This window comes from Zea mays, chromosome 7 (genome assembly GCF_902167145.1).
Source record: "Zea mays cultivar B73 chromosome 7, Zm-B73-REFERENCE-NAM-5.0, whole genome shotgun sequence".
Classification (NCBI taxonomy): Eukaryota; Viridiplantae; Streptophyta; class Magnoliopsida; order Poales; family Poaceae; genus Zea; species Zea mays.
Genome location: NC_050102.1, coordinates 27933624 through 27957880, shown reverse-complemented (window position 1 = coordinate 27957880; position 24257 = coordinate 27933624). Strand labels below are relative to the sequence as shown.

At 46.2% G+C, this 24257-nt stretch overlaps 2 protein-coding genes across 2 annotated transcripts; both read right to left on the bottom strand.

The window, feature by feature from the left end:
• Positions 1-19383: 19383 nt before the first annotated feature.
• On the bottom strand, positions 19384-20630 carry LOC109941041 (ribosomal RNA processing protein 36 homolog). The gene is made up of 5 exons (XM_020541509.1): positions 20608-20630; positions 19972-20090; positions 19816-19862; positions 19572-19731; positions 19384-19436 (listed from the first exon to the last, which is right to left on the bottom strand). Exons 1-5 carry the CDS (start codon positions 20628-20630, stop codon positions 19384-19386), a joined length of 402 nt encoding a protein of 133 aa, XP_020397098.1.
• A 131-nt stretch (positions 20631-20761) lies between these two features.
• On the bottom strand, positions 20762-23651 carry LOC103633793 (malate dehydrogenase, cytoplasmic). Its single transcript, XM_023300681.1, has 7 exons — positions 23642-23651; positions 23297-23455; positions 23035-23210; positions 22678-22955; positions 22429-22564; positions 22187-22329; positions 20762-20819 (listed from the first exon to the last, which is right to left on the bottom strand). The coding sequence occupies exons 1-7, from the start codon at positions 23649-23651 to the stop codon at positions 20762-20764; spliced, it is 960 nt and encodes a 319-aa protein (XP_023156449.1).
• Between the last annotated feature and the right edge of the window lie 606 nt (positions 23652-24257).

Genomic DNA, 24257 nt, shown 5'->3' with positions numbered 1-24257 from the left:
TGCGCCACTTCGCGCGTGCCTGACTTCTGTGCGCTCTGGCGCGCATTTAATGCTTCTACAGGTGACCGTTGGCGCGAAGTAGTCGTTGCTCCGCTGGCTCACCGGACAGTCCGGTGTGCACCGGACATGTCCGGTGAATTATAGCGGAGCGAATTCCTGAAGCTGGCGAGTTCCAGAGTTGCTCTCCTCTGGGGCACCGGACACTGTCCGGTGTACACCGGACAGTCTGGTGTACACCGGACAGTCCGGTGAATTATAGCGGAGCGCCTCTGGATTTTCCCGAAGGCGAGGAGTTCATCGTGAAGTCCCCTGGTGCACCGGACACTGTCCAGTGGTGCACCGGACAGTCCGGTGCGCCAGACCAGGGCACACTTTAGTTATCCCTTGCTCTCTTTGTTGAACCCAATTCTTGGTCTTTTTATTGGCTAAGTGTGAACCTTTGGCACCTGTATAACTTATACACTTAGAGCAAACTAGTTAGTCCAATTATTTGTGTTGGGCAATTCAACCACCAAAATTAATTAGGAAATAGGTCTAAGCCTAGTTCCCTTTCAGTTACGAGCACTCCTCCATCTTCGCCTAAACCAGCGGGCGAAAGGGCGGACCGCCATGCAAGCGGCATGCAACTGCACCAAGGGGATGCACCCTTTCGACTTCGACGCGTCCAGCATGGAGGCCCAGGCCCACACGTCATGTAACCGGCGCGCCGGTTACTACGTGCGAGAAACTGCACCGCCACTTGCGCCAGTACCGCGCCTTCTCGACTGCGGAACCGGAGCCGCGACTCGAGGCGACCCTGCGCGTGGCCCAACAGTGCCAACCGAGCACATCGGTCATGGGTCAGTACGCCGCGAGAGAAGGTGCGACGGTCGATATGGCCAAAAGTGGGTCGGCAGTAATGGCGGCGGCAGGCGGGCGGAAGCAGCAGTCAAATCGTCTGCAGGCTCACGTCCCCTCCTGGGACAGCGAGAGAGCCCTCTCCCACGGCGTGAAGACAACGCGCCCGTGTTCCGTTCCTCGAACGGCTCGCGCATGCACAACGGCTGCCCCGCGAACCACTCGTCACGTCGCATTAACTCCGCGACAGGGCAGGCGACACCCTTGGCAAGCGAAGCGGGCGATGCTTCACCTCTGCCATGATGACCACGTCAAAAAAGGTGTGCCACATCGTTCAATTTCATATCCTTTTCCTCTTCCCCTTTCTCTCTCTTGCTACAGGGACCGGGAAAGGGGATACTCCGAAAGGGATCCTTCTCCGCGAAGAAAGCGGGCCCCGAGCCTTCCTACTGACCAGAGGTTCGAAGGCTGGCCCCTTAGAAGGGTTCGATAGCCGCCTCAGAGCACTCGGGCTCCGTGCCCACTACTGGTCAGGGGTTCGAAGGCTGGCCCCTCAGAAGGATTCGACAGCTGCCTCAGGCCACTTGGGATCCGCGCCCACTACTGATCAGGGGTACGTAGGCTGGCCTCCAAAGGGTTCGACAGCCGCCTCAGAACACGCAGAGCGAGGGATGACTCTGGGTACGTCTGATACATGGCCGAGGCTCGGGCTACGCTCCCGAGGTACCCTAGGACATTTCCGAGACCAGCAGGAGCGATTCTGTAACGGAATCCCATTAGAGGGAGGAATCGAGCCCTCGGACCCTATCAAACGGGACCGGGTCCGGCAAATCACCTGCAGGTACTTTTGGAGCACGCCTCTGGGCCACTAGCCGACCCTTATCGAACGGGGCACGGGCGTCCACTCGGATCACCCGTGAGCAACTCACTGGAGACACCATGTTCGGCGCCCTCCGAGGGCAACATGGCGCTCTCCCCCCTCCTCCTTGCGGAAAGGCGACGAAGGGGCGTATGATAAAAGCCGAGTCAGTCCTTGACCGTCCTCTCGCTCTGTGCAGAGGCTCAGGGGCTGCTCTCGCAAACCCGGCTCCGGCCAAACCGTTGACAGCATCAACCTAACTATGCACCTGGCAACGACCAGTTTGCATGAGGGAACAACCAGACCGGTCGAGGCATCACGAAAGGCATTAAGACCTCAAAGGAGTCAAACCACTCCTCCGAGGCCTCGGGGGCTACACCCGGCGGGTGCGCTCGCGCGCACCCACTGGAACGAAATGAAACCGAGAAAGGCCGATCCCCTTGCAAAAAAGTGTGACAAAAGCCTCCAAGCGAGTACTAACACTCCCTTCGAGGCTCGGGGGCTACTGTCGGGGACCATAATTAGGGGTACCCCCAAGACTCCTAATCTCAGCTGGTAACCCCCATCAGCACAAAGCTGCAAAGGCCTGATGGGCGCGATTCCGGTCAAGGCTCCGTCCACTCAAGGGACACGATCTCGCCTCGCCCGAGCCCAGCCTCGAGCAGGAACAGTAGACCAAGGCAGATTCATGCCTCGCCCGAGGGTCTCCTCAAGCAACAGGCGCACCTTCGACTCGCCCGAGGCCCAGCTCGGGCAGGCTTCGCGGAGAAGCATCCTTGGCCAGATCGCCACGCCAACCGACCGTATCGCAGGAGCATTCAATGCAAGGATCGCCTGACACCTTATCCTGACGCACGCCCCTTAGTCAACAAGGCCGAAGTGACCGCAGTCACTTCGCCCCTCCACTGGCTGACCTGACAAGAAAACAGCGTCGCCTGCCCTGCTCCAACTGTTGTGCCACCCGTCAGGGTGAGGCTGACAGCAGCCAAGTCCAGCCTCGGGCGCCATAGGAAGTTCCGCCTCGCCCGACCCCAGGGCTCGGACTCAACCTCGACCTCGGACGACGGACTCCGCCTCGCCCGACCCCAAGGCTCAGACTCAACCTCGACCTCGGATGACGGTCTCCGCCTCGCCCGACCCCAGGGCTCAGACTCAACCTCGACCTCGGACGACGGTCTCCGCCTCGCCCGACCCCAGGGCTCAGACTCAGCCTCGACCTCGGACGACGGTCTCCGCCTCGCCCGACCCCAGGGCTTGGACTCAGCCTCGACCTCGGATGACGGTCTCCGCCTCGCCCGACCCCAGGGCTCGGACTCAACCTCGACCTCGGATGACGGTCTCCGCCTCGCCCGACCCTAGGGCTCGGACTCAGCCTCGACCTCGGACGACGGTCTCTGCCTCGCCCGACCCAGGGCTCGGACTCAGCCTCAACCTCGGAGGAATCACCGCCTCGCCCGACCTTGGGCTCGGACCGACCATGCTACAAGGGGGCCCATCATTACCCTACTGTGGGGGATAGATATCCCCTGGGTCCACTAAAGAAGTAAAAGGCCTCACGAAAAGCCCAAGGGCCCAATAATTCGTAAGGTCATTCTTTCGTGGGCCTAGGGAAAGACAACCAATAAAGAAGACGTGGGACTGATTAGTGCAAACACAGGCGGCCCACAACGTCGAACGAATGGGTTACAACAGAGACCCGACTTTCCCGCGCTGAAGCCCTCATGCAACAGAGCCATGCGAGGATAAGTCGGCGAAGGTTACGTAGGGATAAACTCAAGAGGTTCACTATCTTTTAGCTACTCGTTGCTATCATATCATATGTACTGCCCCACGGTCGAGTATATAAGGCCTAGGGGGCACCCCTTCAGATCGATCGACCCTATTCTACTTAGCCACCCACAAAAACTCTCTGCGCCCTCTATCCAGAGGATCCTCTTATAACCACGCTCATATACTCACCAGGACGTAGGGTGTTACGCACTTCTAAGCGGCCCGAACCTGCAAATCTTGTCCATTGTCCCTCGTGCGATCGGCACGAACCATTTTGCTACAGTCGTCGACACCGTCCTACTCCTAAAAGCACCTTGAGGGGCAACCCCGGGTGTGCGGTCGGACCCAAAACACCGACACCTACCCCTAGCTAGCTCAGGCTATGGGGGACAAGACCGGCGTCCCATCTGGCTCGCTCCGGTAAACAAGTAATGAGGGCACCCCACGTGCTCCATGACGACGGCGGTTTTCAGCCCCTTACGGAAGCAAGGAGACGTCAGCAAGGATCCGACAGCTCCGACAGCTGTGCTCCTACAGGGCTCAAGCGCTCCTCCGATGGCCACGACATCACATGAACAGGGCGCCAAAACCTCTCCGACAGCCACATCGGCATGTACATAGGACTCTGGCTTCCCTCTGCTAGACACGTTAGCACATTGCTACACCCCCCATTGTACACCTGGGCCCTCTCCTTACATCTATAAAAGGAAGGTCCAGGGCTCTCGCACGAGAAGGTGGCCGCGCGGGAGGACGGGCTGACGCACAGGCTCACGCTCTCTCTCTCCCACGCGAGCGCTTGTAACCCTCTACTGCAAGCGCATCCGCCCTGGGCGCAGGACAACACGAGGCTGCGGTTTCCCCTTACTGTTTTCCCCCTTGTGCTCCATCTCGCGCCGACCCATCTGTGCTGGGACACGCAGCGACAATTTACTCGTCGGTCCAGGGACCCCCCGGGGTCGAAACGCCGACAGTCATGCTCTTATATTCCAGCTCAAGTAGATTTGATATGGGCATAGTTCACATGCTTTTCCCTGCAAACTGGGTATAATGTTAGGTTACATCAGATGACTTTATGCAGTGGACATTTCCAACATTCACGTAGTGAGGACTCTAGGGAAAAGCCTCGTAGTGAGACCCTAGCCACTCACCTCAGAAGTGAATACGAGACTTGCAAACTCGAGCTAGAAGGGAATCACGACTCATGGGTAAAGTTGTGCCACCTCTGTAGAGTGTAAAACTGATATATCAGTCATGCTCACGGTTAAGAGCAGCCTGAACCCTCACATGATAATTGAACTTGAAGATGAAAATAAATCGTGTTCTATTGCACTCAAGTGGTTGAGCTTCATGTTGATGATATTTGGGTTCAAGGGGTTCTGAGCTTTATGCTTATATATAAATATATGTTGGTGAATATTAGTTATGCTTAATATGTGTTTGGTATATACTTATACTTAGTAATTAGGTATTGATAATAAAATGTTGACCAACTAAAATGCTAATAGCACTGAACCCTAGCCTTACCTTGTTAACCTTGCATTTTCACCCCACTTGCTGAGCCCCCACCATAAGTGAGCTCACCCCTTACTTAATTTTGATCAAAAGTTTGCAGCTGAAGATTATGATAGTAAACTTTATGGATGCTAGTCTAGTGATTCTCCCGCTCATCTTCCTATGGAAGGATGCCATGTTCTACTGTACTTTGATGAGTAATAAAGGTTAAGACATTATGTCGATTCGAAGTGTAATATGTTATTATAATATTTATTTACGCTTTTATGCATTGTTCATTTGATATATTACACTTGTGACGTCAACATATGTGTGGAAATAGATCTTGTCACACATATATTATGCATTCGGTTTTGTCCTTAAAACCGGGTGTGACAATTTAGTATATTTTTTAATTAGTATTATTCATGTCCTTCAATTGTATTGCATAAATGCTAGGTATATCATATGGTAGGATTACTTGGATTAAATTCATACTTGTTGAGCAAACCTACATGGTTCAAAATGTGTAGCAAAACACGACACGTGGCTTGTTTCTAGAGTTATATCTTTCAATTGGTGTTATTTTGAATTATATGTGCCAAAGTCTGGATTATAGACGATTTGCGCCTCCTTGATCTCAAAGTAAAAGTGCATGTCTCCTACAAGTATTCAAAACTTGTATGCACACTTTTAAGGGAGGTTACTCTATAATCTAAGTCTTTGAAATGAACACCGCTTTTCAAGTCTAATATGTCTTTCGATTGGTATCCCCGGAGAAAGACAACTGTAACACCCCTGGTGTTACGGTCACTAAAACTTGAGCATAACATCATAAGCATTGGCATATCATGTGTCTGTCACACCTAGAGTGCATTCACTAGGCAAAAAATTTCAAATAAGTTGTATTGATATGACATTTTGTGGATAAAACCCTAGAGTAGGGCACCCAACCCTAGATTGGGCTTAATAAAGCAAACAAGGCTTAAATAGGAGAAAACTTCAAAACTCAATTGAAATAACCATATAATGTCACCATGAATAGACATACATGGTATTCAAACCCTAGAAGTGTCAAAAATCCTAAAAAGAACCCCAGAAAGCCCTAGCCTTAAACCCTAGAAAGCCCTAGAACTTAGAGCTCAATTCTAAGCATGATCCAGTAGGAATCTGACTACTGATGCTATAGCAAAGGTGAAGATGGTTTATAGGTCTACAACTTTGGTGCAGAAGGATGATGAAGTTGTCATGCAAAACTTGGAGAAAATCTGCCTTGAATATGTTCTATCAGGCACTCTGAAGATGATTCCCATGGTACAGTCACCTGATCGGGTCAGGTTCAGTGAACCTCGCCACCGGCGACCTTTGCACCCGGATTCGCGTCGGCGTCACGATTCACGTTCGACCGAGCTCGGATAAGCACTCCTCGGTATAAAGCATCGCGTTGGAGATAAACTCCGACCACTGTTTTTACCGGCATCGTGTCTCGCAATGGTAAGCCGCACTGGCATCACCGGCGTTCGCCGTTATCCGGCCAAGCTACATGCCTCGAAGCTATACCATGATGCGGTGAGTCATTAGGAACCGCCCTGAAGCATAAGTTCGTCGCCGGTGAGGTCGCCACGGTAGATGCCACTGAGCTCTCGCGCCAGTAACTTTCTTCCCCTCCGGTCGCCAGCACATCTTCGTGAAATTGAGCACCGTCACCCCTAGAGGCTATAAATTGCCACCCCCGTCCGCTTCGCTAGGTAATTGTGCACCCAGTGAAGCAACCCATGCCTCAGATCGTCCACCAGAGCGCCCCAATTTAAGATTTCCCCCAAACTGGTCAAGAACACCGCGTGTGTGAGCTCGCCGCGGTCAGCCCGTCACAGGTCCGATCACGTCCTCCTTGTTCTTGTTTTAGCATCCCTGTGTGCTTGTGGTGCTTCTCGACCCAGTCAATTAAACTAAGACTCCATAGATCACCGGGAACGCGTTCAGTTGTCCGCGACACCCGCTGTCACCGTGGACAGAGTAGGTTAGATCGTCGTTCGTGAAATTAGTTGGGGGGAAATGGTGGTTAGGGCTTGGATTCGGTCTCTTCCAAAGTAGAGCGCCAGTCATTGAGTGAATCGGTCAGTACATGAGCTCGTCGGAGCACTGCGCAGCGCCGCTCACCGTCGAGGACTCCGGACTGTGAAGAGAAAGAAGTGCAGGGACCTTTTCGCAAGTGTCAGTGACTTAGTTGAATAGTGCTGCGACCCCACTTTAGGTTATTCAATAAGACAGGGTCTTCAGTGCAAAGTTGCTCACGGGCGCGCACGGGCGCGCGTGGGCGCGTTCTGCCCTAATTGGGCCGGCTCGGGCTAGTTTCGGCGCGGGACTATTCATTGTTTTCTTTTTCTGCCAGACTTTGGAAATCTCTAAGAAATTGTAGAAAAACGATAAAAATACCAAACCAATTATTCTAGGTTTCTAATTTCCTATAGTATTTACTAAAAATAGTTTCATGATTTTTAGTCCAAATAGGAAATTATAGAGTATTTAAAATAGTCAAAAACCTTGTTTCTGGATTTTTAGAGAATAAACAATAAATCCAAAATTCACTAAACTTTTAGGATAAACTCTATATAATATTTAGAGGCTTTGGGCAAAGTTGGATATGATTTGGACCTTGTTTGATACTTAGAACCCAAAACCCTACCCCCTCCCTTTGAACTTCACTATTGACTCCGAAAACCCTAAGTTCTCGGAGATCCGTGAAGGAAAGTTGTATTCAAGACCTTAGATAATAAACTTTTATTGTCTTTGCATCTTCATGAGCACTACATGGGCATTCATTGTTATACTTGGCTATATTTAGAAAACGAGGAGGAAGTAGAAGTCGAAGAGACAAGGACTTCATCACCACCACCACCTGAGGAACATCAGGCAGGCAACTGTTTCTATTTTGATATCTATTAGACAGAGCCTGATTCACCAGTAACACAAGGCAAGCCCCGGTGCATTTGCCACCTCCTTGTTCTCTTTAAAATCTTTCTCACTTGCTTGATGCACTAGGTGATAGGAGTTGTGTGCTAAACCAATTTCTGCATTTCCTTCCTTGGATTGATTATTTCTCCCTAAATCCCTGTTTTACAAAAGGTTTTTCTTATGCTTAGCTTTGCTTTAGAAAAACAAAACATTTTGTTTTCTCAAAAGATGATGTGGCAAAATGGGTGGAATGTTTTCAAAAACAAAACTTGATGATGAATCCATCATGGCCATGATGGGTTCAACATCGGAAAAAATGTACCTCTGCCAGGTACCAAACTTTGGGTTTGAAATGATAAAGCTGAGACCGGGCGGGTGACTTGCATGAGAAGAGAGTCTCGGTGTAGTGTCTCCGTCTATGTCGATTAAGGACCGTGTCGATGTAGGCTTGATGATCGAGGACCCTTTAACTGGTCACATGCCTCGTCATGGGTAAGCTTTGCCTCGGGCAGACTAATACCAGAATAAGATAACACACAATGGGAGTGGAGAGATGGAGAGAGTAGCGTGTACCCTCCGTGGCAAGAGGCTGGACGGTGGTGTATCTGTGCTCTCGGTTGGCGTGAACCTGATCTGGTCTTAAGAACCCCGATGGCAAGTTGACATATGCAAGGGTTAAGTGCTACATATGTCGTGTGATTGGAGATCCTCAGCTGAGTATAATCGATTCGGATCGCCATAACTTCGCGGTTATGAAGACTTGATCACTGCCCTATACGTAGAACTCCAGTGAAGATGAAGGGTGATTAAGAAATTGGCTAGTGCAGGTTAAGTGATTGAACTAGGGTAGAAAGAACTCTAGATGCAGGTAATTTTACTTAACCTGACAAATAAAACTGGATTTTTAAGGATCCACTATTAGTAAGCATTTCTGCAAACAGCGTCATTGATTATTGATAAACCTTACCTTGACTCCCTTAAAGCCAGCATATCCTTGAGAGTCTTTTACTTTGTCGGGTAAGTCTTGCGAAAGTACACTTCGTACTCAGGGCTTTGTCCCATGTTGTTTTAGGTGAAGAAGCAGCCAACTTTTGTTGCTTCTGTCCAAAGGTGGTACCAAAATAAGAGAATCAAGACTAAAGCTGCAGGAGGAAAGGTCCTCCGTTAAGAAAACTTTTACTGTTTATTCGGGAAGGGTTTTTGCCTCCCAAAGTGATGTAATAATAATACTCAGCACTCATATATTTGTTTCTGGTCTGTAATATTATAACTCCTTCTTACTTTTAATATAAGGTAAGTTATTGTAATTGCTTCCGCATTTTTGTACCTTCGAAGCTTGTGATGTCTACGTGACGGGTGAAACGCTCTTGGGGAAGGTAAAGAAAGCAGATACCGAACTTGTCAAGTGATTCAGGGGCACCTGCAGGGTTGTCTGAGGTCCGTTGGACAAGGACAACTGTAGGTGGGCCTAATGACTTGGGAGGTTCCGTCACAGCTGGTATCGGAGCGAAGCCCATCTCTGTAGAGGTTATGAGGCATTTTCAAAAAGAATTTTTCCAAGACTTATCTAGAAAATTTCTTTCTTCCTTATCTAACCACCTTTTGAGTACTTATTTGAAAGACCAGATAATAGAGTGCAATGTATAGAAGGTGTGAATCAACTAAGGTTGATTCTATAATTATACATGCATCATGCTAAAAACTATGTTAATAAGATTTTCCCCTCATGGAGATATGTCGCCGCGAACCAGAAATACTGCACGCAAGTCTACCAGGCCAATCGGCGTACCTCACCATCAACTTGCCCCATGGCATGAAGACAGTAGCAGTGGTAGCAACGATCCAATTGGGGATCTGGAAGCCCAAGTTGATCAGCTTCGATCAGAACTCCATCGCAGGAACGACATATGGGTCGCGGATGGTGAAAGAATAAACGAATTAAGAACCGACATCCGCCACCTGCAAGATCAGCTCACGGAACGAGATCTAGCGCTCGACTGGGCGATTAACTCTCGTTCGCTTGCTTGGGCTAAGGAAGCTAAAGCTCGAGCCCGCGTGGAGGAGCTTAGCACCGCCATAGACCACTTGCAAGTGTATTGTAATACACTACATGAAGAAGTTCATGTATTGTATTCCCAACTGCACCCTAACGTACCTGCGGATCCTATCGGAATGGGAGCCGGACCCTCTGGAGTAGTGGGAGAAGCACTCGGTGGTGAACTGGACCTTTTTAGGCCCCCTCCCTCTATGAAGTTGGTTGATGAATGGTCTCCTACGCCCGACAGCGATGCTACCAGAAGTGACAAGAAGTAAGAGTAGTATAGTATAGAAGTAGTAGTAATGTAATCCTGTTGTAAATTCGAGTCTGTAACATTACCCTTTTTAGTAATGTAAAATGGATGGTTTTCTTTGGCATATTATATTCTTCCAAATGCTTGTTGCCTCAGATACCTTCCAAGACTCGTGCACAGGATGGAGCAGGGACCTCCCGTGGGAGGGAAGCAACTCCGAACCCACCACCAGTACCTCCAACGTTAGCTGAGGCCATCGCTGCCTTGGTTAACACTACGGCCGACAACATCTGCTTTCTGCGGGAAATGGCGGGTCAACAATTACAACAACAAGGCGGGCGAGCCTATCAGGAAGGACCCCATGAAACGTCATATCTGGATTTCTCAGAGACACGTTCCCCATTGTTTGTCAAGGTAGAAGATCCTCTAGAAGTGGATGAGTGGATCCGCGTTATCGAACAGAAGTTCGGGCTTCTCCGATGCATGGAGATTCAAAAGCCCTTATTTGCAGCACAACAATATTGTGTGGCCCTGCCAGTACCTGGTGGGGAAATTTTGTAGCCGTTCAACCGGCTGGTCATCAAATTACCTGGGATGAGTTCAAGTTGGCTTTCCGGGAGCACTATATTCTTGAGGGAGTGCTCCATATGAAATAGGAGGAGTTTATGAAGCTGAAACAGGGTGGGGATACTGTCACCCAGTATCTCAACAAATTCAACCACTTGTCCTAATATGCTATCGATCAAGTCAACACGGATTTAAAGAAGAGAAATTGCTTCATGAGAGGCCTTAATGACCGAATGCAATGAAAGATGGCCACCTACATTGATCTTTCCTACGGAAGGGCTATCAGTACTGTACTGGCAGTCGAAGCTAAATATGCAGGCTTGGGAAAATCAAAGTGTTACGGAGGTGACAGGCCCAGTCAAGGGTCTGAAAAAAGACAAAGGTTGGTAATCCGACCTTTTAATCCGAATCGCTCTTCCCCACGTCCACCCTCCTACCCTTTCAAAGAACCGGTCTTCATTCGCCCCGCTACTGCCCTCACTTCAACAAATCAGCCGAGTGCCCCTGGTACTCGTTTCCCTGCCCTCCCAAACTCTTCAACTGGCTGCTTCAACTATGGAAAGTCCGGACACTTTATCAAGGACTGTCCATACTCGAAGCAGAATCGATCAAGTAATCAGCAGAGTTCTGGGAATTCCGCTCAAGTCAAGGGAAATGCGGCAAACAATACCGCGGGCAAGAATATGAGGAAAACGGGGCAGATTTATTATACTCAAGTGGCCACAACATCAGAAGGCGAACCGGTTATGATGGGTATGTTTCTAGTGGCCAATCACCCTGCAATTATTCTCTTTGATTCTGGTGCTTCGCATACTTTTATAAGCAAAAGTTTGTGAAGAAACATTGCATTCCATATACTGGATCAAGGGAAGGGTTTACTATTCATTCGCCTGGGGGACAAATATTTACTAAAGAAGTGGCTTTCCAAGTGCCCGTAACATTGGTTGAACGGGACTTTCCTACTAATATGATTGTTCTGAAAGGCCAAGATATAGATGTAATTCTGGGCATGAATTGGTTGGCCCAACATAAAGCTATTCTCAACACTAATTTGAGAACTATCAGATTGAGTTATGGCCAAGAAAAGGTTCTCTTGACCATCCCCGTAGCCATTCCAGCTAAACCAATTGGCAGAGTATATGAAGCTATCGTACCGTAGATCCAAGATATTTCGGTAGTATGTGAGTTCCCAGACGTCTTTCCAGAAGATTTGCCTGAATTGCCTCCAGAGAGAGATGTAGAATTTGTGATTGAGTTGAAGCCCGGTACGGCTCCTATTTCTAGAAGGTCGTACCAAATGCCTCCAAATGAACTGGCAGAGCTCAAGATCCAATTACAAGATCTACTGGAGAAGGGATTCATCTGGCCAAGCTCATCGCCATGGGGATGTCTAGCCATCTTTGTCAAGAAGAAGGATCAAACACTTCGGATGTGCGTAGATTATAGACCCCTTAATGAGGTTACCATCAAAAATAAGTACCCTCTTCCACGGATTGACATTCTATTTGATCAACTAACTGGAGCGAGGGTCTTCTCCAAGATTGACCTCAGATCGGGCTATCATCAGATCCGTATCCGACCCGAAGATATACCAAAGACCGCATTTACTATGCGGTATGGTTTATTTGAATATCTGGTTATGTCTTTCGGACTAACAAATGCTCCTGCCCACTTCACCTATCTTATGAACTCGGTATTCATGCCCGAGCTGGATAAGTTTGTGGTGGTATTCATTGATGATATCTTGATATATTCCAAGAATGAAGAGGAGCATGCTCAGTATTTACGAATCGTGTTGACGCGCTTAAGAGAGCACCAATTATATGCTAAGTTCAGTAAGTGCGCGTTCTGGCTGGAAGAAATCCAATTTCTGGGACATGTATTATCTGCCAAGGGGATTGCGATGGATCCCAGCAAAGTCAAGGATATTTTGGAGTGGAAACCCCCAACCACTGTACATCAAGTTCGATGTTTCCTTGGACTGGCTTATTATTACCGCCGATTCATTCTAGATTTTTCCAAGCTTGTGAAACCAATCACAAGTTTATTGAAGAATGATATTAAATTTATTTGGTCTTCAAAATGTAATGAAGCCTTTGAACAGTTGAAGGTATTATTAACCACTGCTCTGGTATTAGCTCAACCGGATATTCAAAAATCCTTTGATGTGTATTGTGACCATCAGGCAGTGGTCTCGGCTGTGTTCTAATGCAAGAAGGTCGAGTGATAGCTTATGCTTCAAGGCAGTTGCACCGGCATGAGGAACATTATCCAACTCATGATCTGGAGTTAGCTGCGGTGGTTCATGCCCTAAAAATCTGGCGTCATTATCTACTGGGGAATATCTGTCACATCTATATAGATCATAAAAGTTTGAAGTACATATTCACCCAGTCAGAATTAAACATGAGACAGAGGCGATGGCTCGAGATTATTAAGGACTATGAATTGGAAATTCATTATCACCCAGGCAAGGCCAATGTAGTGGCAGACGCACTCAGCCGCAAGGCTTCCTGTCTTTGTCTTACCATGAATATCTCTAACATTACACTATGCTAGGAGATGGAGAAGTTAAACCTGGGAATGATCCAACATGGAACCTTAAATCAACTAAAGCTTGAGTCAGTCCTTCTACAAAGAATAATTGATGCTCAAAAGGATGATGAGGGTATGAAGCACATCCATGAGAAAATAGAGGCCGGAAAAGCCAATTGCTTCAGAAAAGATGATCAAGGTATTGTATGGTTTAACAACCGCATAGTTGTGCCTAAGAATGAAGAAATCCGTCAGCAAATTTTGGATGAAGCACATCTTAGTCGCTATTCTATTCATCCCGGAAGCACTAAGATGTATCATGATCTAAAACAACATTACTGGTGGACAAAGATGAAAATTGAAATCGCACGCTATGTGGCAAAATGTGACACTTGTAGACGTGTCAAGGCCATACACTTGAAAGCTATTGGTCCATTACAATCTCTACCTATACCAACATGGAAATGGGAAGATATTAGCATAGACTTTGTTGTGGGATTGCCCAGAACAGCAAAAGGCTTTGACTCCATTTGGGTTATCATTGATCGACTTACAAAGATCGCCCACTTCCTTCCAGTCAAAGTAAAATATCCAGTAATTGCATATGCAGAACTGTACATTGCTCGTATTCTCAGTTTGCACGGTGTTCCAAAGACCATAGTGTCGGATCGTGGACCCCAATTTGTATCCAAATTCTGGGAAGAACTTCATAAATCCTTGGGTACTAAATTGCTCCATAGTTCGGCCTATCATCCTCAAACCAGTGGGCAAACTGAGAGGGTAAATCAGATACTTGAAGACATGTTGCGAGCATGTGTTCTGGAATTCCCACAGAAATGGGATGATTATTTACCATTAGCGGAGTTCTCATACAATAATAGCTATTAAGAAAGCATTAAGATGGCACCCTTCGAAGCTTTGTATGGCCGATAGTATCGTACTCCGTTGAACTGGTCTGAACCAGGTGAAAGGAGTTTCTTCAGGCCAGATATGGTAAAGGAGACTGAAGAGAAAGTTTGGCGAATAATTCATCATTTGAAGAAAGCTCAAGCTCGTTAGAAGAGTTACGCAGACCAACGACGGACACCCTTGTACTTTCTAGTTGGGGATTATGTCTATTTGAAAATCTCCCCGATGAAGGGTGTATCATATTTCGGGGTAAAGGGGAAGCTTGCACCCCGGTACATTGGTCCTTTCCCTATTCTTGAGCAATGTGGACCAGTGGCGTACCGACTCCAGTTACCCAAAACATTGTCTGTTGTACATAATGTGTTCCACGTGTCTCAATTGAAGAAGTGTCTTCGGGTTCCCGATCGAACCATTGAAGTAACGGATGTTTCCTTAGAACCAAACTTGACATATTAAGAACACCTTATTCAAGTCTTGGATCAAAAGGATAGAATTACCCGAAGGAAAACTCTCAAGTTTTACAAGATACAGTGGAACCAGCATTCAGAAGACGAGGCTACATGGGAAACTCGGGACTTTTTAGAAAAGAATTTCCCAGGCTTTTTAGCCTCATGTAATTTGTAAAGTATACAATTGTTGTAATAAAGGAGTGAACCCCAAACCACCCCTGCCTTGTACAAAGAATAAGGAAATAAAAGTGTGAAGCATTTCATTTTCCATTACATGCCCTAGGACTTTTAATCTCGGGACGAGATTCTTTTATGGAGAGAAGGATGTAACACCCCTGGTGTTACGGTCACTAAAACTTGAGCATAACATCATAAACATTGGCATATCATGTGTTTGTCACACCTAGAGTGCATTCACTAGGCAAAAATTTCAAATAAGTTGTATTGATATGACATTTTGTGGATAAAACCCTAGAGTAGGGTCCCAACCCTAGATTGGGCTTAATAAAGCAAACAAGGCTTAAACAGGAGAAAACTTCAAAACTCAATTGAAATAACCATATAATGTCACCATGAATAGACATACATGGTATTCAAACCCTAGAAGTGTCAAAAATCCTAAAAAGAACCCCAGAAAGCCCTAGCCTTAAACCCTAGGGGGCTAAGTGCAAAACAAGTTAAACCCTAAGTTTTGGGCTTATTTTCAAAAAGGCCACTCTTGTGCTCAAGAAGTTAAGTCTGAAAACAACAAGAGAGGGCTGACTTTAGGGCTCTGTAGGTCCAAAAATATAGAGAATTTGCCTAGGGTCACCACATCAAATCTATAGAGCTATGTTAGGAGAACAACTTTGTATAAGGGATTAAACATTGTTGTTATGAAAAATGTGGAGAAAAATGTGCCCAAAGTCGTGCTGTCAGACTACTTAAAGTCTGAAGTCAGACTAACAGTGGGATTGCAAGAACTTAGAGCTCAATTCTAAGCATGATCCAGTAGGAATCTGACTAGTGATGCTATAGCAAAGGTGAAGATGGTTTATAGGTCTACAACTTTGGTGCAGAAGGATGATGAAGTTGTCATGCAAAACTTGGAGAAAATCTGCCTTGAATATGTTCTGTCAGGCACTCTGAAGATGATTCCCATGGTACAGTCACCTGATCGGGTCAGGTTCAGTGAACCTCGCCGCCGGTGACCTTTGCGCCCAGATTCGCGCCAGCGTCACGATTCACGTTCGACCGAGCTCGGATAAGCACTCCTCGGTATAAAGCATTGCGTTGGAGATAAACTCCGACCACTGTTTTTACCAGCGTCGTGTCTCGCCATGGTAAGCCGCGCTGGCATCACCGGCGTTCACCGTTATCCGGCCAAGCTACGTGCCTCGAAGCTATACCACGTCGCGGTGCGTCATTAGGAACCGCCCTGAAGCATAAGTTCGCCGCCGGTGAGGTCGCCACGGTAGATGCCACTGAGCTCTTGCGCCAGTAACTTTCTTCCCCTCCGGTCGCCAGCACATCTTCGTGAAATTGAGCACCACCGCCCCCAAAGGCTATAAATTGCCGCCCCCGTCCGCTCCGCTAGGTAATTGCGCACCCAGTGAAGCAACCCGTGCCTCAGATCGTCCACCAGAGCGCCTCAATTTAAGATTTCCCCCAAATTGGTCAAGAACACCGCGTGTGTGAGCTCGCCGCGGTCAGCCCGTCACAGGTCCGATCACGTCCTCCTTGTTCTTGTTTTAGCATCCCTATGTGCTTGTGGTGCTTCTCGACCCGGTCAATTAAACTAAGACTCCATAGATCGTCAGGAACGCGTTCAGTTGTCCGCAACACCCGCTGTCACCGTGGACAGAGTAGGTTAGATCGCCGTTCGTGAAATTAGTTGGGGGGAAACAGTGGTTAGGGCTTGGATTCGGTCTCTGCCAAAGTAGAGCGCCAGTCATTGAGTGAATCGGTCGGTACACGAGCTCGTCGGAGCACTGCGTAGCACCGCTCACCGTCGGGGACTCTGGACTGTGAAGAGAAAGAAGTGCAGGAACCTTTTCGCAAGTGTCAGTGACTTAGTTGAATAGTGCTGTGACCCCACTTTAGGTTATTCAATAAGACAGGGTCTTCGGTGCAAAGTTGCACGCGGGCGCGCACGGGCGCGCGTGGGCGCGTTCTGCCCTAATTGGGCCGGCTCGGGCTGGTTTCGGCCCGGGACTATTCATTGTTTTCTTTTCCTTTTTCTGCCAGACTTTGGAAATCTATAAGAAATTGTAGAAAAATGATAAAAATACCAAACCAATTTTGCTAGGTTCTAATTTCCTATAGTATTTATTAAAAATAGTTTCATGATTTTTAGTCCAAATAGAAAATTATAGAGTATTTAAAATAGTCAAAAACCTTGTTTCTGGATTTTTAGAGAATAAATAATAAATCCAAAATTCACTAAACTTTTAGGATAAACTCTATATAATATTTAGAGGCTTTGGGCAAAGTTGGATATGATTTGGACCTTATTTGATACTTAGAACCCAAACCCCTACCCCCTACCCTTTGAACTTCACTATTGACTCCGAAAACCCTAAGTTCTCGGAGATCCGTGAAGGAAAGTTGTATTCAAGACCTTAGATAATAAACTTTTATTGTCTTTGCATCTTCATGAGCACTACATGGGCATTCATTGTTATACTTGGCTATATTTAGAAAACGAGGAGGAAGTAGAAGTCGAAGAGACAAGGACTTCATCACCACCACCACCTGAGGAACATCAGGCAGGCAACTGTTTCTATTTTGATATCTGTGGGACAGAGCCTGATTCACCAGTAACACAAGGCAAGCCCCGGTGCATTTGCCACCTCCTTTTCCTCTTTAAAATCTTTCTCACTTGCTTGATGCACTAGGTGATAGGAGTTGTGTGCTAAACCAATTCCTGCATTTCCTTCCTTGGATTGATTACTTCTCCCTAAATCCCTGTTTTACAAGAGGTTTTTCTTATGCTTAGCTTTGCTTTAGAAAAACAAAACATTTTGTTTTCTCAAAAGATGATGTGGCAAAATGGGTGGAATGTTTTCAAAAACAAAACTTGATGATGAATCCATCATGGGCATGATGGGTTCAACATCGAAAAAGATGTACCTCTGCCAGGTACCAAACTTTGGGTTTGAAATGATAAAGCTGAGACCGGGCGGGTGACTTGCACGAGAAGAGAGTCTCGGTGTAGTGTCTCCGTCTGTGTCGATTAAGGACCGTGTCGATGTAGGCTTGATGATCGAGGACCCTTTAACTGGTCACATGCCTCGTCATGGGTAAGCTTTGCCTCGGGCAGACTAATACCAGAATAAGATAACACACAATGGGAGTGGAGAGATGGCGAGAGTAGAGTGTACCCTCCGTGGCAAGAGGCTGGACGGTGGTGTATCTGTGCTCTCGGTTGGCGTGAACCTGATCTGGTCTTAAGAACCCCGATGGCAAGTTGACATATGCAAGGGTTAAGTGCTACATATGTCGTGTGATTGGAGATCCTCAGCTGAGTATAATCGATTCGGATCGCCATAACTTCGCGGTTATGAAGACTTGATCACTGCCCTATACGTAGAACTCCAGTGAAGATGAAGGGTGATTAAGAAATTGGCTAGTGCAGGTTAAGTGATTGAACTAGGGTAGAAAGAACTCTAGATGCAGGTAATTTTACTTAACCTGACAAATAAAACTGGAATTTTAAGGATCCACTATTAGTAAACATTTATGCAAACAACGTCATTGATTATTGATAAACCTTACCTTGACTCCCTTAAAGCCAGCATATCCTTGAGAATCTTTTACTTTGTCGGGTAAATCTTGCGAAAGTACACTTCGTACTCAGGGCTTTGTCCCATGTTGTTTTAGGTGAAGAAGCAGCCAACTTTTGTTGCTTCTGTTCAAAGGTGGTACCAAAAGAAGAGAATCAAGACTGAAGCTGCGGGAGGAAAGGTCCTCCGTTAAGAAAACTTTTACTGTTTATTCGGGAAGGGTTTTTGCCTCCCAAAGTGATGTAATAATAATATTCAGCACTCCTATATTTGTTTCTGGTCTGTAATATTATAACTCCTTACTTTTAATATACGGTAAGTTATTGTAATTGCTTCCGCATTTTCGTACCTCAGATGCTTGTGATGTCTGCGTGACGGGTGAAACACTCTTGGGAAAGGTAAAGAAAGCAGATACCAAACTTGTCAAGTGATTCAGGGGCACCTGCAGGGTTGTCTGAGGTCCGTTGGACAAGGACACGGCATAATGACTTGGGAGGTTCCGTCACAGCAACATGCTTCCACTACAAGAATTCCAAATCTTTCGATTGGTATCATTTACATGTCTTCTCCAACATTTGAATGACCCATGTCATTTTTTATCTTGGGCTCCTCATGTTGCCATATATGCATATGTTGTTGAATGCTTCATTTGATATCATTAGAATATCCTCTATCATTTACATATGCATAATTTTAGGGGTTGGGGGAGTTAGTCTATTCAATTATGTCTTGTTTCCAAAATAGGGTTCCCAAACTAGCCCTAAGGGAATATTGCTTTTCCAAATAAGGAGAACTTTGTTTTAGTGAAAAAATATTTTTAGAGGATAAGTCTTTAATTGCTTCCTATGTGCTTTACTAGGAATATACCCGTGCGTTGCTACGGAATCAATATGATAAATACATTTATATGCAAAAAAACAAATAGTAGTAGAGATGCTGCTGCGATAGTGAAAATGTCAGCAGGAGTAATATATAAACAAATCTGCCAGCATATGCAGTGTAGTTGTAACTGAAAATGCAGCGAGTGAAATGAGAAACATAGAAAACCACCGTGGACGCCTGCACTCTATTCTTAAGAAGTAGTAGAGATTGTGCATGTTGCAGACGATTGTACGGCTAGGGCAACAAAGTAAGAGACACTGACTGTCCAGTGTCCAGCCACCACGAGAAGACCGTCCTAAAATCATCCTTTCGCTCGCCTCTAGAATCAGGAAACTATTGTGTCGGTACGGCATGAACCGATGATCTTTAGAGGCATTCTTCCTCCGCCGCTTTTCCATTAATGCATCAAGCTTTCCTGCCTCCTGTGAGCAATGAACACGAATTTTATGAACTGAGACAAATACCCCAGCTTTAAAAAAACTCCTAATAAACCTTGTAGACTTTACCTTGAGCTCGTTGTACTTGTTCATCAACTTCCTTTCGCGAAGTTCAGCTGGTGAACAAAAATCAACCATCAGGTTGAGGAACAGATAGTAACCATTTGATTAGAAGATAGACAGATAGTGAGGAGAGGAAGGAGGTATTGGGATTGAGGAACTCACATTTCTTTAGATAGTATGGTCGTTTTCTAGCCTTTGCTGCCTCCCTCTCTTTCTTGATATGCTCACGCAAGATTTTTGATTCAACGTTCTTTGGAGGATGAGACTTCAACTGCTTATCATGTAGGTAGTTACATTCCAGGAATCAACTAAACCAATCAATCATATTGCTCCCAGAAGCATACAAAGGTTAGCTTTTAAAAGTTCTCTCATAGATGTCAGCTTGTTTCTGGCAAGGCGTAACATCTAACATCATCTTTAACTCCATTCAGATAAAAAATCACAATTGTTGTCTAGTTTGTGATGCAATAACAAATAATTATATCCACAATATACTTTTAGCGGATAAACATAGATATCCAAGAGTTTCACCGATGATGGATACTCTTTCTAGTTTCTAGTGATGCAGTATGGCCAACATTGCCTTTTTGCCTACTGGGACTGAACTGTTGAAGTGAACATAGTCAACATACTTCAATCAACTATCATATATCCAGTGGACAAAAAGTTAACCAAATATGCTATCAGTAAATTAAAATTCAGGAAGTTTAGCTCACCGATTATCACAAGATAAGCATCAACCTTTTATGAAAAAAAATAATTTTCATGGTAACAGCCAACATGTTAAGTATACGTACAATCCACGTGACACAACTCTTCATTTCTCTAATGGCATCTAGGTCCTTAGATTTCTTAATCATTTTTTGGAGTCTCTACAAAAAAATGTGGATAGAATTATTTTCGTCGAATAGAAACATCTTCTAATCAATGCATTTGAATATGAACACTGAGCTCACTTATTTTCAGCAGGAAAATCTTCATCAAATAAGAAATTGTATCTTTTCCTAAACCTGCATACCAACCAAATCGATAAGTATCAAGAATTCATCAAGCTTACAGCTAGTACCAGAATGAACAACCAAATAACACTTGAGGAGTAATGCTTTCAGAAGAAAAATGAATGGAAATACCAACTGAGTGAAATAAGTTAGGGGTCTAAATTCACCCATTCTAATAGGAAGCAGATAAATACATGCTTAGAGAATTAGGCTGAAAACACACTGGAGAACCTCTAATGGTATATCAAGATAAAGCAGAGATTGACAAATAAAAAATGAACAGGCTCAAATCTTGGATCCCTTCCAACCTATGGGAAAGAACGATATCAGAAATTGATATGAATTTAGAAGACAAAGTGCATAATACAACCTCTAAAAACAGATTGATAACTACACATTTGCATGAAAGAAAATAAGATGTAGATAAAAGCACTAATTGGAAGTAAAGGAAGTCAATATATAAACTACATTCTGCCCGTGCGTTGAAGATAAAAGCACTGTTTTGAAGGCTGGAAGCTGGATTCGTTAGTTGCTGGTGACTGGTGAGAGAACGGATTTTATGGCTGCAAGTAATGGTTTACTTAGCACTCCCTCCATCCCTGAAATTATAATCGTGCTTTATGCAGGAAAAAAATGAAGTTTGATAAGGATTTGCCCAAATTATATACCAGTTTAGGACATGAAATTAAATTTCTATTCAAAGAGCCTCTGAAATGATATCAGTTATTAGCAAATTACTTACAGCGTATGCTAAGAAAAAAATTAATGATCCGAGTCTATTTTGGTTGACTTTTCTCTGATCAAATTATGCTTACCATTGTAGGATGAAGGGGTTACATAAGTGTATCTTTAACGCTATACATGAAGGGGTTACATAAGTGTATCTTTAATGCTATACAGTATACATATTGATTTTTAGTTGACTCTCTAGAGTAATCAAGATCAACAAGCTGCTATCCATCAAATTTGTGTGCTCGAAAACTATTGAATGAACTCAGCTAAGTAGCATTTTGTAGCCAAGTCTTAGTTTTGCTTGTCATTGTTGTCAAACTTATTTGGCGCTAATTTACTTTTGTGGTGACTGGTGAGGGATCGACGCTCAACATTCCTAACATCAAAGTTCTTCATGGCAGAAACCTTTCTTGTGGGTAATTTAACATCAAACTTATTTCCGAAGAAATTATTATCCTTGATTTAGCAACAAAAAAAAGGTTCCTAAACCTTCTGGTTCTCTCCCTCCTGTTGTCGAGGAACAATGGCAGGTGTGCCTTTTTCCTTTTCATTTGAGCTGGAAGAGGTTATTTAGCTAAGAACAAGAATACGGTGACTGTAAAAAGCAACGGCAATAACATCCCTCACGGCTCAGGGTCCTGCAGAACCTAGAATACTGGTATAATGATAAGAACTCACCCTGCAAGATAGACCACTCTCCCTTCTCGCATGTCACCGGAAATGAGTAGAAGATGCCCTTGGGAACGCCATAGCTCCCGTCAGAGCACACACCCATAGATACCCACGTGCCCTGCAGACCAAAACGACACTCCTTCACTGACAAACATATTTAAGAGAGAGATAAACTGGTCAGCTTGGATGGGTGGGGGGTGGGGAGCATGTCTTGGACCTTCGGGGTGCCAAGGATCCAGTCTCTCATGTGATCGCAGGCCGCGCTGGCGGCGGACAGCGAGCTGGACTGCTTCCGCGCCTTGATCACCGCCTCGCCGCGCTGCTGCACGACGCTGACGAACTCCTCCTTAAACCTGCGTGCAGTCGCAGCAACATGCCAACATGTGTGCGTAATCCTGTGGCACGTAGCAGCTAGGGTGCTAGGCTCGATCTGCCACTGATGATCAGGACGCGCGATTGGTTTTACCATTTCTCGTCGGCGATGAGCTCCCTGACGGTCTTCTCCCCGTGCTGGGTCCTGGCGGTGGCGTGGCTGGCGTCGGGGAATTGCGTGGAGGAGTGGTTCCCCCACACTATGGCGTTCCTGACGTCGTCGACGTGCACGCCCAGCTTCTCGGAGATCTGGCCCAGGGCGCGGTTGTGGTCAAGACGCGTGAGGCAGGTGATGTTCTTGGCGGGCACCGAAGGCGCCAATTCCTTCAGCACGAGCGCGTTCATGTTCGCAGGGTTTGCCACGACAAGAACCTGCAGAAGCAGCGCCATATCCATCAGAGTATAATTCAATCAGTATTTCACAGGCGCATTTGTTTTTCCTGGACTGGACCTTGCAGTTTGGGGCAGCGTGCTGCTGCAGCGCAGAAGCCTGGGACTGGTATATGGGGACGTTCTTGGCGATGAGGTCTTTCCTCTGCATCCCCTCTTTCCTCGGCCATCCGCCGATCAGGACGGCGAAGCTGACGCCTCGGAACGCTTCGGCCTCGTCGCTCGTTGCCACGACACCTGCAACAACGCACAACAGCAAACGATGAACACCGAGCACACACAGGCAGCAGATGAACGCCGAACACAGCAAACGACGAGCACACCTCTGAGAAGAGGCAACGCGGCATCGATCAGCTCCATCCTGACGCCGCTCAGGGCGTCCGCCGACTTAGGGAGGTCCAACATGTGGAGAACCACCGGCTGGTCTGGCCCAAGCATCAGACCCCTCGCGATCATGGCGACTATGGCGTACCCAATCTGCCCTGCAAGTGTGTTTCAGGGAAGCATTACTGTTAAACCAACATAAGCAAAATCCGGAAAGTGAATGAATTATCTTCAGATGTGAACATATAACATAAAATATATTCTGTATCAGTAAATTTAACTGCGTTTAAAGAATTCGTAAACGTAAATATGAAATATAGCACAATACGAGGGGCAAAGATTACCTATCATCATTTTGGTATGAACATAGGTCATAACCTCCTAACCTCTTGAGCCCCAGATGTAATCAGTGTCAGGTTCTGGATGCTCCTCTGGTTCATATTCTCCCTCCTGCTTCACCTCGCGGTTACCTAAGCAGAAGAAAGTGAGATAGTCATTGAGGTTTGCTTCAATCCCGTTGGCTTCGAGAGCTTGTGCGATGTCAGTGTACATCATCTCCATCGTTCTCCTTTGCCAGTCAAGAATTGCCTGAACAGAAGCGCTTTCTGGAACACCCTCAGGCCACATTGGCACCACAACATAAACAGTAAACCGCTCCCCAGCTTCAATCTTGCTGATAATCTTCAGCGAGAGCTCCTTCGAAATCAATTGAAGAGCACCGATTTCTTCCGCCTTGATGCTTTCGGGCTTCCAGCCGTATGAACTTCCAAGGAAGTACTGATTCTCAATGTAGATGCAGTTCTTCGCCCTCCGTATGGCGTTTACATATGCATACTGGATACTCCGGTCGATGATTTGATCCTTTCCACTCACAAGCCCAGCTCTTGCAGCTTCCACAGGAGTCTCAGGGCCATGGAGGCCGCCGCGCCCGACAGGGCCGGCAAGGCATCCCCGACCCCC

Bases quoted from the DNA above. Each gene is read 5' to 3' on its own strand.
- LOC109941041 (XM_020541509.1), bottom strand. From the start codon at position 20,630: ATGAAGAGTTGTGTCACGTGGAT. The intron at 20,091-20,607 runs TGTACGTATACT...TAACTACCTACA, and splicing joins AAGAGTTGTGTCACGTGGAT to TGATAAGCAGTTGAAGTCTC. The intron at 19,863-19,971 runs GTGAGTTCCTCA...TTTGTTCACCAG, and splicing joins ACCATACTATCTAAAGAAAT to CTGAACTTCGCGAAAGGAAG.
- LOC103633793 (XM_023300681.1), bottom strand. The intron at 22,956-23,034 runs GTCCAGTCCAGG...CTGCTTCTGCAG, and splicing joins ACGCTGCCCCAAACTGCAAG to GTTCTTGTCGTGGCAAACCC. The intron at 20,820-22,186 runs GTTCTGCAGGAC...GTTGGTATGCAG, and splicing joins TCATTATACCAGTATTCTAG to GTTTAGGAAAAGATACAATT.